This window comes from Phoenix dactylifera, chromosome 8 (assembly GCF_051530095.1).
Source record: "Phoenix dactylifera cultivar Ajwa chromosome 8, Ajwa_hap1_PhDact_Kaust_v1.1, whole genome shotgun sequence".
NCBI classification, from domain to species: Eukaryota; Viridiplantae; Streptophyta; class Magnoliopsida; order Arecales; family Arecaceae; genus Phoenix; species Phoenix dactylifera.
The window spans coordinates 25,467,142-25,479,690 of NC_143197.1; the positions used below are offsets into that span (position 1 = coordinate 25,467,142).

At 39.7% G+C, this 12,549-nt stretch overlaps 1 protein-coding gene across 1 annotated transcript; it reads left to right on the plus strand.

Moving 5' to 3' along the window:
* Nucleotides 1-6,182: 6,182 nt before the first annotated feature.
* LOC103706233 (putative auxin efflux carrier component 1b) lies at nucleotides 6,183-10,390 on the plus strand. Its single transcript, XM_039124742.3, has 6 exons — nucleotides 6,183-8,002; nucleotides 8,538-8,826; nucleotides 8,914-8,999; nucleotides 9,162-9,319; nucleotides 9,636-9,712; nucleotides 10,004-10,390. Exons 1-6 carry the CDS (start codon nucleotides 6,859-6,861, stop codon nucleotides 10,068-10,070), a joined length of 1,821 nt encoding a protein of 606 aa, XP_038980670.2. The 5' UTR covers nucleotides 6,183-6,858; the 3' UTR covers nucleotides 10,071-10,390.
* The last annotated feature ends 2,159 nt before the right edge of the window (nucleotides 10,391-12,549 follow it).

Below are 12,549 nucleotides of genomic sequence, written 5' to 3' on the forward strand. Positions count from 1 at the left end.
TATTTAATTGACTTCATGTCCATAAAATTTTAAAGCAAATTGAAAAGGAGCTATGAACATTTGGATGAACTATTGATTGATGAATATTATTGAAACTGTTAAACAAGTTGACACAGGCTCTCCTTGTTCCATGAGTATGATGTTTAAAAATACTCGACAAGTAAACTAGAAATACCATTACTAGCATCATACTCTTAGCGCTTAGCTAGAAGAGCTTTTGGATTTAAATCCAGCTGGTGATTCTCTCACCATTATTGTGTAATTAAGAAGAAAAAAAAACAACTCCCCCAATCAAATCACAAGAGAGGGAGAGATCAGTATGGGGGGTTAAAGAATTGAGGTATCATTTGATCATGCACAAATCTAGTTTTTTGTTTGCTCGAATCAGCTCTTAACACGGAAGATCGTCGGTTTTATAAAAGTGTATGGTCGGAGCATTTAGTGAAACAAACCAATGAAAGCATCAAAAAATGTGTTGAAGTCTTATCTGTTTAGGATTCAAATTCTGATTGCTTCTTTATGCCGAAAGTAGATGTTCTTCTAGAATAGGGAAAAAGTTACTACCCTTCTGTTCATCCATATGCATGTTGAAACCCAATTACAATTTAGAATGTGCATTAGCTCTGATTATTTATATGTGTTAGCTTTTCTGTTTCTAGATGTTAGAAAGAATAAATGATAGAATGGAGTTGCATCAAATCATGCGAGCAATAGAGAGAGATATACGTAAAAGATGGCAAAAGGAAGGTATAAAGTAAGAAAAGATTGATTCAAAGCTGACAATCTTTTCTATAATATATGATATATCATGATATGAGGCATAGTCTATGTTCACTTTGCCTCCAACTGAATTTTTCACCTAACTTGTGTTGTTGACTGTCAAGTATCTCTATCATATAAAACTTGAACTGCACACAAACTGGCAATGAAATAGGTGAGCCCTAAAACCTCTCTTTGATGAACATACTGAAACACAAATATACATATTAATGCCATACATCTTTAAATATTACTGATAGAGAAAAGAGAGACATATCGAGAGAATGTTCTTGTAAATCTAATAATATGTTTCCATATGCAATTCAAATCTAGCATTTGCAGTTGTTCATTGTAAGACAATTAGTTTCTTTTTGGAGGTGACACTCTATTTGCAAAATCAAAATCAACTTTTTCAACATAAGCTAGCTTGCTGGCCATTGAAAATTATGTTCCTTTGGAGCCTATTTGGATACTCCTGTAAGAATATCTTATAGGACTCGGGCCTATTGGCCCACTCAACCCAACATCTTATAAAAGTCTATCAAAGTCCGAATCTAAATCTCAGTATGTAGATCTCTTGGTCTGCAGGAGGAAGAAAAAATCTATGGAGATTTTTTTCTAGGGATGACAATAGGTCTGGTATGGGTCAAGTAGGTAGATAGGTTGGGGGGGTAGAGTTAGATAGAGAAGATTCGACAGATCTTCTTAAGTAAAGCTACAAAAATTAATTTTTTTTTGCATATTAGTTTTTTTTTTTTACTTCACAAAGAAAATTTGCGAAGAGTTATATATATCAGAGTTAAGTTCGGAACAGATTTTACCCTCTCTTTGAATCCGCTAAGGGTCAGGTGCTTGATGAGGTGGAGTAAATTACCACTCCTATTTTTTTCTTCCAATAAGATTCAGGCCGAGGATTGTTGGGTTTAGAGTCATGCTTAAATGAGCTTTACAGTCTATAAATTCATTATAAAAATTAGCACAAATGCTGTTAGATTACACGAACAAGCTCTTAATGTAATTTTATAATAAAAGAAAGTTTTATCAAAATTTAGATAAATTATGGTGTTAAGTACAATTGGATCCATTAAACAGGCTGATCTGGGTTCACCTACATAATGACATTAGCAACCTAGTTACTTTAGAACCCAACTACCTTGACATTTTAGTATTCTTCTCCTTTCTTCAAATGATGCCCAAAGGTCTTCTAGAGCAGGCGATCCATCAGACTATCACTACTTAGCAGGCAGCAGGGGCACTCATTCTCTCCTCTTCCTCTCTTTTGAGTTATTTTTATTCTTTATTTTTAATAGATGAACATATAAGGAATTCTATATCCTAAGCTATTTAATTAATATTTATATCTAACATCATATAAATAAATCATCTTATATCATTTTAAAAGTCTTCAAAAACATACGATTCCAAAATCTCAAACGGATAGGAAATGATTTAACAAACGAAAATCCTTCAATATATATAACCTCAAAATCTTGGGCTAATAAATAATCGATTAACAATTCTAATAAATTATATAAAATTTAATGCATAGTGCTTATATTATTTTATTTTTTTTTAAAATTATATGATTCCAAAATATTTAACAACATAAAATCCTTCAAAATATTGAGCTAATAAACAATGGATTATATTATAAGTTTTCAAAACTATATAATTTCAAAATCTAAAGGTGACAGGAAATGATTCAACAACAATTTTTTTTAAAAAAAGCTAATTATAAAACTTTAGAGTAGATAAAATTAATAAAGCTGGAGCACAAAAGCGCATAAAATTGAGAAGAAGCAAGGATCGTAGAGAAAAAATCCAATCTATCCTACCATTTATCTATCCATAAACATGCATAGATTTGGAAAACTTGGGCTAGCAAATAATGATCACCAAGTTTTATAATTTGTTCAAAACTCTAATGCATATCCTACGATACATTAAGAAACTATTTGTCTTTGGGTTGAGTAATCAATGATGGGAGAAGGTGGACGAGTTTTTTTTTTTTTTTTTTCTCTTTCCATCTTCCAAATTTATTATTTTCTCTCTGTTCGAGGCATGGCGAATACAGCAAAGAACCAGCTGCATCCGACCGGGCTAAAGGGAGAGAAATTGATTACTTTTCTTTCTGGTTTTCTTTATTTAAATCTTCTTTGACATACGGAAAAAGGGTCTCTTCCTTTTTGCAGCCGCGAATGATGCGGTTGCCGTCCAATTTATTTTTTCCTCGACACAAAAGCACTCGGAAAAATAATGGCTTCCACCCTCCGCCCTCTGCTCTCCCTTCTGAGAGCGGCGCCGCCTGCCTTCACCCCCATAATTAAAGGAGAGAAAAGGAGAGGAAAGAGAATGCCATAAAGCTAGAAAAATAATAATATAAAAGCGAGGCTCCCATGGCATGCGAGGAATAATGGATGGCTTGCGAGATTCCCTGCCCTTCTCTGGGACAGCTGCCTCGTACCTCTCGCTGCCCACATCATCATGTGGTCTCTCAGGTGGACTTGGTTTCTCTCTTTTTCTTTTGAGGTGTGAGAGGAGTTGGGGAACAAGGTGTTGGAGGGAATGGTGACATGTAAGCTTTTTGTCTAGGGCTTGAAGAGCTTCAATGCATTTTGTGGCTTGTGGCAAGCAGGACTAGGGTTGGTAAATGTCCATACACTTGGCTTCATCAATTTGCCTGGCTAGGGTTTGTGATTGTGGTCAATCAAACAACTCCAAGGACTGGCTTGGTTGGACCACATAGTAATTATGAACATTTGGCATTGGTGTTATGCATATCGATTTCATTGGATTTAGATTCGTGTTATGTATCCGATAGATTGGAGATGCTAGTGGACTTGACCTGTACCTGGTCCGATTTGAGGATTCGAGTCAGATGTATAATTAGGGTACGTGGATGGGGCATAAGTTTGCCTGTTGTTGCTGCTGCTGTTGTTAAACCGACTACTTTATAGAGTCCTTGAATAAATCCACTCGATCGCATCTGCCATCGATGTATCTTCAAGACAATCTGGTAATTCAGGTGAGGTACCCCGCAACTCAAATATCCACTGTGATCTTGCCAAATTATATGCCAATTATGAACATTTGATATTCACATTATGCAAATCTATATGGCTGAATTCAAATTGCAATTATGTGGGTTGGTGGAATGGAGATGCAATTGGGGGTGGGGTGGACCTGCTCATACCCAAAGGTATGATATGCATGTGGGCTATAGGTTTTAAAACTTCGTCTTGATCGGATATTGATCTATCAAATTACAACCAAGCCAATTACATCCATTAGATTTTGATTAAACATGATGGAAAAATAAATTTAAAAACCTTTTTGAGCCTATAATGCGGCATGGCAAGCTAAAAAATTCAGTTTATCTAGATGGACCAGAAGTCCATTGGAGTTGGTCCGTATTTAATTGAGCTTGAACCCAACCACCAACCCCTTGCAGTTCTAAATTATGATAATGACTAACATGAGTGCCTCAACAGTCCGGCAAAAATTGCTTGGTTGTAAATGATGTAAAAAAATTCATCTAACGATTGAAAAGAAATCATCTTAGTTTGTTAGATTTGCTTGATTGTTTTTGTAGAAATTTTAATCCTAACATGCTATAAAACAACAATAACATCCATTACCTTGGTTGGACTAAATTTTAAAGTTTAGATTTTTTTTTTTTAGTAAAGAAAAGACCCCAAACCAGCGTAGATCCTCTTTAGCTATTGAAGTGTCTGTCTAGTTGGATGGCCTCCCATTGGTATTCCCATATCTGCTAAATAAACTCTTGGTCAAGCTTTTCTGGTTCTCAAGTCTCATGGAGATGCACATATTTTGTTTGGATTAGTAAATAGATCTTCACCATGTTCAATCTCTAACAAATGGCTATAGCAATATGCATGAAATATAACAGGGAGGATATTTATTAAATTTACTCAAAAGTAATTATGATTAGTAAGATCTCAACTCAGACATGGATATGTGGAGGTCAACTTGATGTTTATTGAGTGTCTTGAGTCCTTTTCTCTTACTTTTCACAAAAGGTGAGGAGTAACACCCCTAATTATTTCCAATATAAAGACATCCCCAAGATATAAAACATATGATAGCTGCATCCAAGTTTGGATGGGAATCCTAGCATTCTTTCCATATGCACCAGCAAACCACCACCACGGATGGTTGGTCCTAAGCTTTTAGAAAAAAGTCCGAGGACAAAGAAAGAATTCACCTTTCTTTACACAAATCTACCATTGGATCATCCACTAGTTGCTATGAGATCTACACACATAGATGGATGATAGAATTCAGAGCGCCTTGAGATATATAGTGGGTGATTCAATGGTAGATTTACATAAGTAAATCTTTTTTTCATGCAAAAGATACACCCCTGATCACTACGAATACAACCCTAAAAGATGCATCATATTAGTGGTGCATCATAGGAATAAACTGGGACGAGTGCAATATGTATGGAGTCCATAAGAATCGAGATGCATGATTGATGCGGTGCACTACCACCAGTATAATATCTCTAAAGAAAGGAACACAAATTCCATTCTTTCTCCAATCTCCAAATAGAGGATTGGGGCCTTTAATACCCAAGCAATATTAAAGACAGCCCTAGCCCCTAGATCAATTTTACCCAGTGTAGAAGGAGATGATTGATACTTTCAGGAGAGACCGCAGAAAATGTAGCTCTGGTCGATTTGTCATCCCTCCCAGGTATCCATTCTCTAATCTGCAGCTTATCTTTCAATGCCAACCACATGAATACCTTGGCTATCTTCATGTTACGGAGCCATGCTTGATCCAAAGACCTGGTCTCTAATCTGCCAGCTCACAAGACCTGGTCTGACCCCAACCACCAACCAGCAACAAATGCTACAGAGAGAAAGAATATGGGCAAATCTAATTTGGTCATATCATAGTTATGGGATGTTGGGTGACCCATGACTTGAAAGACTTGCAATTGACCCCAGTCAGAGCCGATGACCCCTAGTCAGAACCGATGACCCATGACTTCTAACCAAGTCGGTCTATAAGCCAAATTTCATATCATACTATTTTTTATCAATATGACTGATTGGACGGAACCTGGTGTCTCCCTGCTCCCCTCTCAGGAGGACAAAAAAAATCCCAGGCCTTCTTCCAAAATCCAATTCCATTGCAGAAAACTGGCACATGACCCATATTTAGTTCAGTGTTCCCTCACTTTCTCCCTTCAAAAGTTAAAAGAAACAAAAACCAAAAAAACGGAAGAAAGAAAAAAAAAAAAGCCAGCTGCTGAGACACGAGAGGTATCAACAGTGTAGTAGATCGAGAGAGAATCCTGACGGGCCGAGGTTCCTTTGGATTCTGTGAACCTATGCTTGTTGCTATCCTTCCACACTTGAACCCTACTCCCCTTAGGGCTTTTCTTTCTCATTGGCTGGCATTTCCCCATCCCTTTAGAGAATAATAAGGCCATGGGAGCAAGCTAATAAGTTCCTAAGAAGCCCATATCTCCTTCCTGTCTGCCTTGAAAACCCGGCATAATTTCACTTAAAAACGACCAATAGTACCACCACCCTCACACACACAAAAAAAGAAGAGACTCTCTTGCTTGTTATCACAAAGCAAACTCATTTCTCTGAGCTTTTGCTGGATTTTAGGTGCCTTTGTGCAGCCTTTATTCTGATTTTGTTTCTCTTTTTCTGTTTCCATTACCACCAACTCGGTGCTGTTAAAGCCACCTACTTAGCATCATTTCTGGTCCTTGGACAAGCCACCTTCTTTCCAACTCAAACCACCAGTCCTCTCTCTCTTTCTCTCTTCTGGGCCCAAGAGATTCTGAAGCAGAGCGCAACTGTGTGGAGCTCCTGTCTTCTTCTTCTTCTTCTTCTTCTTCTTCTGGCACAAGAACATATCTGAGATAGCTCCCATTCATTAAAGAAACCATCTTGGGTCTGCTTCTCTGGCTTTCTTGCTGGTATACCTGTCCCGAGTTAAACCAAAAGCTTGAGAGCTCGGCGTTTGGGTTTCCTTCTGTTTTGCTCTGTCGTTTGAAGCCAAATCGATAGCTCATTTTCTTCTCCAACTTCTCTTCCGAACCTCGTCGACAGGATGATCTCAGCTGCCGATCTCTACCACGTCCTCACGGCGGTAGTCCCGCTCTACGTCGCCATGATCCTGGCCTATGGCTCCGTCAAATGGTGGAGGATATTCAGCCCCGACCAGTGCTCCGGCATCAACCGCTTCGTCGCGCTCTTCGCCGTCCCCCTCCTCTCATTCCACTTCATCTCCACCAACAACCCATACGCCATGAACTACCGCTTCATCGCTGCCGACTCCCTCCAGAAGCTCATCGTCCTCACGGTCTTGGCCATTTGGGCCAAAGCCAGCTCCAGAGGCTGCTTGGAGTGGACTATAACACTCTTCTCGCTTGCCACGCTTCCAAACACCCTGGTGATGGGCATTCCCTTGTTGAAGGGAATGTATGGCTCGGATTCGGGGAGCCTCATGGTCCAAATCGTTGTCCTCCAATGCATAATTTGGTATACATTGATGCTCTTCTTGTTTGAGTACAGGGGAGCTAAGCTTCTGATCACCGAGCAGTTCCCCGACACGGCCGGCTCGATAATTTCCTTCCGGGTGGACTCCGACATCATCTCCCTCGACGGCAAGGAGCCGCTGCAGACCGAGGCCGAGGTTGGGGAGGATGGCAAGCTCCACGTCACGGTGAGGAAGTCGACGAGCTCGCGCTCGGAGATATACTCCCGGCGATCCCACGGGCTGAATTCCGGCGTCTCCATCACTCCCCGCCCGTCCAATTTATCCAATGCCGAGATATATTCCCTTCAGTCGTCGAGAAACCCGACGCCGAGGGGGTCTAGTTTCAATCACACCGATTTCTATTCGATGGTGAACGGGAGGAACGCTAGTGGTGTGAGCCCTAGGCATTCTAACTTCGGGAATGCGGGCTTCGACGAGGAGAGCGGTGGGGCGGCGGCGGCGGCGGTGGCGGCGGGGTTTCCGAAGGCGAATGGGGTGGCGGGCGGCTATCCGGCGCCGCCGGGCACCGGGATATTCTCTCCCGTGGGGCCGAAGAAGAAGGTGGCTGGGGGTGAGGGGGGGAAGGACTTGCACATGTTTGTCTGGAGCTCGAGCGCATCGCCGGTGTCGGAGGGAGGGATTCACGTGTTTAGAGGGGGGGAATTTGGAAATGAGCATGGGGGAGCAGCTCACCCGACCGATCACCACCCAAAAGGTGACCACTTGGTGCTCTGTTTTATGCCGTAGATATATGTTTTCTGTCTGTTGTTGTTGAAGTTTGTGCTTTGGGTGTTTTGTTGCCTTTGGACGTTTTAAGATTTGTTCCATGGCTTGTGTTTCTCTCTAGATATCGCATGATCTCTTGTCTGTGGACCCTTTGGTCTGTTGTTATTGGTGGTAAATATCATGGTTATTCTTGTGGGCTTGGAATATCAACAGATATTATTAGTTTCGTGGGATGGGAATCAAACAAGCAAAATGAATTGCATTTCTCTGCTTTTCCATTTCAAAGGAGGACATCAACATAGAGCTCTAATGTTACAAAATTTGTTCTTTGTTTATTAGCTTCTGCACTTGACAACAGCATTCACATATGATTGTAGGGGAAGAAAAAAAGAAATAAAAAGCCATGATGTTGCTTATTTGAGTTGCTTAAACTTGTGGGGTGCAATTTTTATCTCTGCATTCTTTTCTAATTCCCATATGATTACTTTATGCTGCTTATTGATGTTGCGTTTCTCTGATCTTAGATGCCTATGATGTATACGGTCGCGATGACTTCAGCTTCCAGAACAGAGCTGGTACTCAGGGAATGGACTCTCTGCAGAAGGATGGGCCTAGTCTCTCGAAGCTCGGTTCCAATTCCACAGCTGAACTCCACCCAAAATCTGGGGCTGATGAGGAAATCAAGCCGACTTCAATGCCTCCTGCCAGTGTGATGACCAGGCTTATTTTGATCATGGTCTGGCGAAAGCTGATTAGAAATCCAAACACCTACTCCAGCCTGATTGGTGTCATCTGGTCTCTAGTTTCTTTCAGGTTATGGTCACCCCAAAACAAGCTTTTCTCTTATTTCTCGAATTCGCTCATGCATGAATCCTAGAATCTTGTCGCTACTTTTTGCAGGTGGAATATTGAAATGCCGGCAATTATCGCTCACTCAATCTCCATTCTATCCGATGCAGGGCTTGGAATGGCCATGTTCAGTCTTGGTATATCAAGTTTCTAACTTGTAGCATGTTTAATTTCATTTTTATCCCTAATTGTGATCCTTAATGATGGAAGTTGTCCGTGCACTTTCCAACCGAAATTTTTATGGCTACCATCTCTTCAGTCTGAAACTTGTGTTAAGGAAATCGGTTTTATTACCGCAGGTTTATTTATGGCATTGCAACCAAGGATTATTGCCTGTGGCAATTCAGTTGCTGCATTTGCAATGGCTGTCAGATTTGTTACAGGACCTGCTGTCATGGCTGCGGCCTCAATTGCTGTTGGACTTAGAGGCGTTCTCTTACATATCGGCATCGTGCAGGTAAACAAATTTAACGCAGAAATGTCATGTTTGAAGAGATAAGTAATGAGTTTGGAAACATCAAATTTATGCTAGAGGATTAGTCTAACTCAATTGTGTCCTTTGTCTTTCTATTCTTTGATGTGAATGACTGGAAACTAGCATGGAACTAAACTTAACATTTCATTGCTAAGCTAAGAGGAAGACATCGACTAAGAAATTTAACCACACAAAATTTCCTTCGCGTGCTTGCCGCCATTTGGTTGGCTATAGTTGGTACTAATGAGCCAATGAGAGATGGTAGTTGCTGTAATAAATTATTCACTTTTAACTGCAGGCAGCTCTTCCTCAAGGAATTGTTCCATTTGTTTTTGCCAAGGAGTACAACGTGCATCCTGATATTCTTAGCACAGGGTACATACTCTAACTTCGCTCTTTCTTCATCCTGCTTTATTAAGAGCTCAAATGCCTCTTCGATCCTACGTTGTAACATTTACAGCTTGCTATGTGTACTGACTCCTGTTTCAATTGAATGGTGTTGGTTGGTGGCATTGGTCTTAGATCTGACAGTTTTATGCTTGAGAAATTCATTGACTAGTCTGAGCTTTGAATCACAATTTTTCTTATCTGTTAAAGTACTCCATAATTTGCATCTCTCTCAATTTATATGGTACATGTTTCTGATAGAATGCTTAATGATTTCAGGGTAATCTTTGGAATGCTGATTGCGCTCCCCATCACGCTGGTTTACTACATATTGCTGGGACTCTAAAGCTCGATGGACCTTTTGCATTCATCAACAGAGCCAAGGTCAAAAGGTTTCTGTAAAGATTTTTAACTTATCTGGTAGTTTTGTATTCCCTAGTCTGACTGAGATAGCCGAGGTTTTGTTAGCTATGTATTTGGCAAAAAAGAAGTCTCAATTTAGGGACTAGTGGCTTAGATAGTTTAAATGATCAGGCTTCATGTAACTCTTTTATTTTATTTGAAGACTTTTGCAGCTGGTGTAAAAGGTCATATTAGTAACTTGATCTTTGTTTCGGTCCAACATGGATTTCATTCTGGCATTTTCAGTGCCCGAAGTTGGTGGAAGTTTTAGTTATGTGCATCCCTTGATTACTACCATTTCTTTTAAAACGAATGCACCTTCTGAATCATTGTAATAGTTACCAGACGAACTGATCAATATGTGTCGTAGTCAGAGGCAGGAAACAGTTTCTTTGAAAATATACGTAGCCATTTCAGAACTTTGGCACCAATCTCCCATACCTTTATATGAGTTTGATTCGACTTTCTGAAACTCTGAATCTATTGCATCTGCAAACACTGAATTAGAGGCAGGTCTACCAGGTGAATCTAACTGTTCAGAAAGGTGAAGGATTAATATTTTCGGATCCTGTGTATTAATTCAATATCGTTTTAAACAGGTTACGAGGGTCTGGCAATTTACGAGTCCTTAATAGATTTAGAAGAACAGCAACAGTTCTCTGAGTTTCTGCAAGCTCTCAGACCTGCTCTTCTGCCCTTGGGACTGCCAAACTTTTCATGAAGATCAAACTGGGGGACTTCTATATGTCAATCCCTCACCCTTCTTAGGTTTCAATGAATGGTGACATGGGAGGGGTTTTCATGAGAATATCCACAAGGAGGTATGGATGGGATGTCATTGAAGGGCGCTTGAGGGGTCCTACCACCACAGGGGTCCGCTAGTTCTTAAACGAAATCATGAACGGTTGAATCAATTTGAACCTGAACTGCTAGGTTGCACATGCTGAGAGCCATCAAGTGAAATCATTGTAGGTCATTATAGTGAATATAATGGACAGTTGTAAAGCTAAAAGGTGGACAAGAATATTATTTTTAGATAACAGTGATTTAACTTCATTTTTTTTATATATCTAATGTGAAAAAACTGAAAATTATCAAAGGAAATACCTTTTTTATATGTCTAAATTAGTTTACATATCCGTACATAGAAACAAACATGCATTTAAGTTTAGAATGTTGCAATATAAATCTCCAAGTTTCTAGGTATGAAAAATTAGTAAATTTCAAATGGAAGCCGCATGGGCCATTTCTCCCTAAGGTGCCGTTAGAGCAGCCTTGGCATATATAATATTTGATATGTGACAACCTGTTATGATAGTTATGATGTATCAGGTCCAAGCTACAGATGTAGCAGGTCCAAGCACACCTCACCCTGTTCTTGGTCCAACATCTCACACCCAACTGCTGCTAACTGAGATCAGACTAGAATTAGGCAGGCTCAAGTATTGGATAATATCTTTCCTCCATAGAGTTATATGGAGTGTCAAATTTCACTTATAGAGGAGAGAAATCTCCCTTCAATGAAGACCAACGTTTTGTGATGCGATTCAACAATAGAAAAAAACTACTAGATAGATCAGATTTAAATCTATCCATGGAAATAGTTTGTACGTTTTATCTATGGAGATCGACCTGTACGTCATGCATACTTAAAAAATTCTTATTATCATCAGCAATGGTAGCGTTTCAATCTGTCGTAATTAAGTGTCACAAGTGACTCGTTACATATTTGATAGCTATTTGTCCTTGGCAAAAACTATGCTTACGTGCCATTCATGTGTTTTCCACGTGCATGCATGCGTGCATGGAGAGAGAGAGAGAGAGAGAGAGAGAGAGAGATTCCTTCTTAATTTACACAAGATATAGAATTTATGGTATATAGAGGGCTTTGTTGAACGTGAAAGCTGACCAAACACGTAAAATCTAGGAGGGCAGTAACAAGAGGGTTCAATCTCTTCAACCTCAGAGAGAGAGAGAGAGATCTTTGCAAGTACTTAAACATCTAGAATTATTTTTGATGCATTAATATATAGCAACTTTCCTTTTTCCTTTTGTGATAATTGACGACTTTCTCAGGCGCTGCATGAACGCCACTATCACATAATTTTGCATGCATGCAGGCACAAAGATCTACGTAAATATTTTTCTACCAAAAAACAAAAAACGTAAATACTTTTCCACAAAGCTGCATGCCAACATTTGGGCTATGGGACATCAAGTGTCAAACTCATAGGAACAGTCTCAACCCAGCCCACACAGCTTCCAACATTGTCACGCTAACTGGGATCCGGCCTTCCTCAGAAAGAGTACATCGTGAGCAGAGAGGATTCCTCCCTTCAACCAAGACTAATATTTTATCAATGCAATTGGATAAAAATTACTAGAAAGTTTCATATTCAAATTAAACTAGATTTAAGGGATAG

What these genes read in the sequence shown, in the direction of transcription:
- LOC103706233 (XM_039124742.3), top strand. Translation starts at nt 6,859, where the DNA reads ATGATCTCAGCTGCCGATCTCTACCACGTCCTCACGGCGGTAGTCCCG. An exon ending in GACCGATCACCACCCAAAAG is followed by an intron (nt 8,003 to 8,537) that starts GTGACCACTTGG and finishes CTCTGATCTTAG; the next exon opens with ATGCCTATGATGTATACGGT. An exon ending in TACATATCGGCATCGTGCAG is followed by an intron (nt 9,320 to 9,635) that starts GTAAACAAATTT and finishes TTTTAACTGCAG; the next exon opens with GCAGCTCTTCCTCAAGGAAT.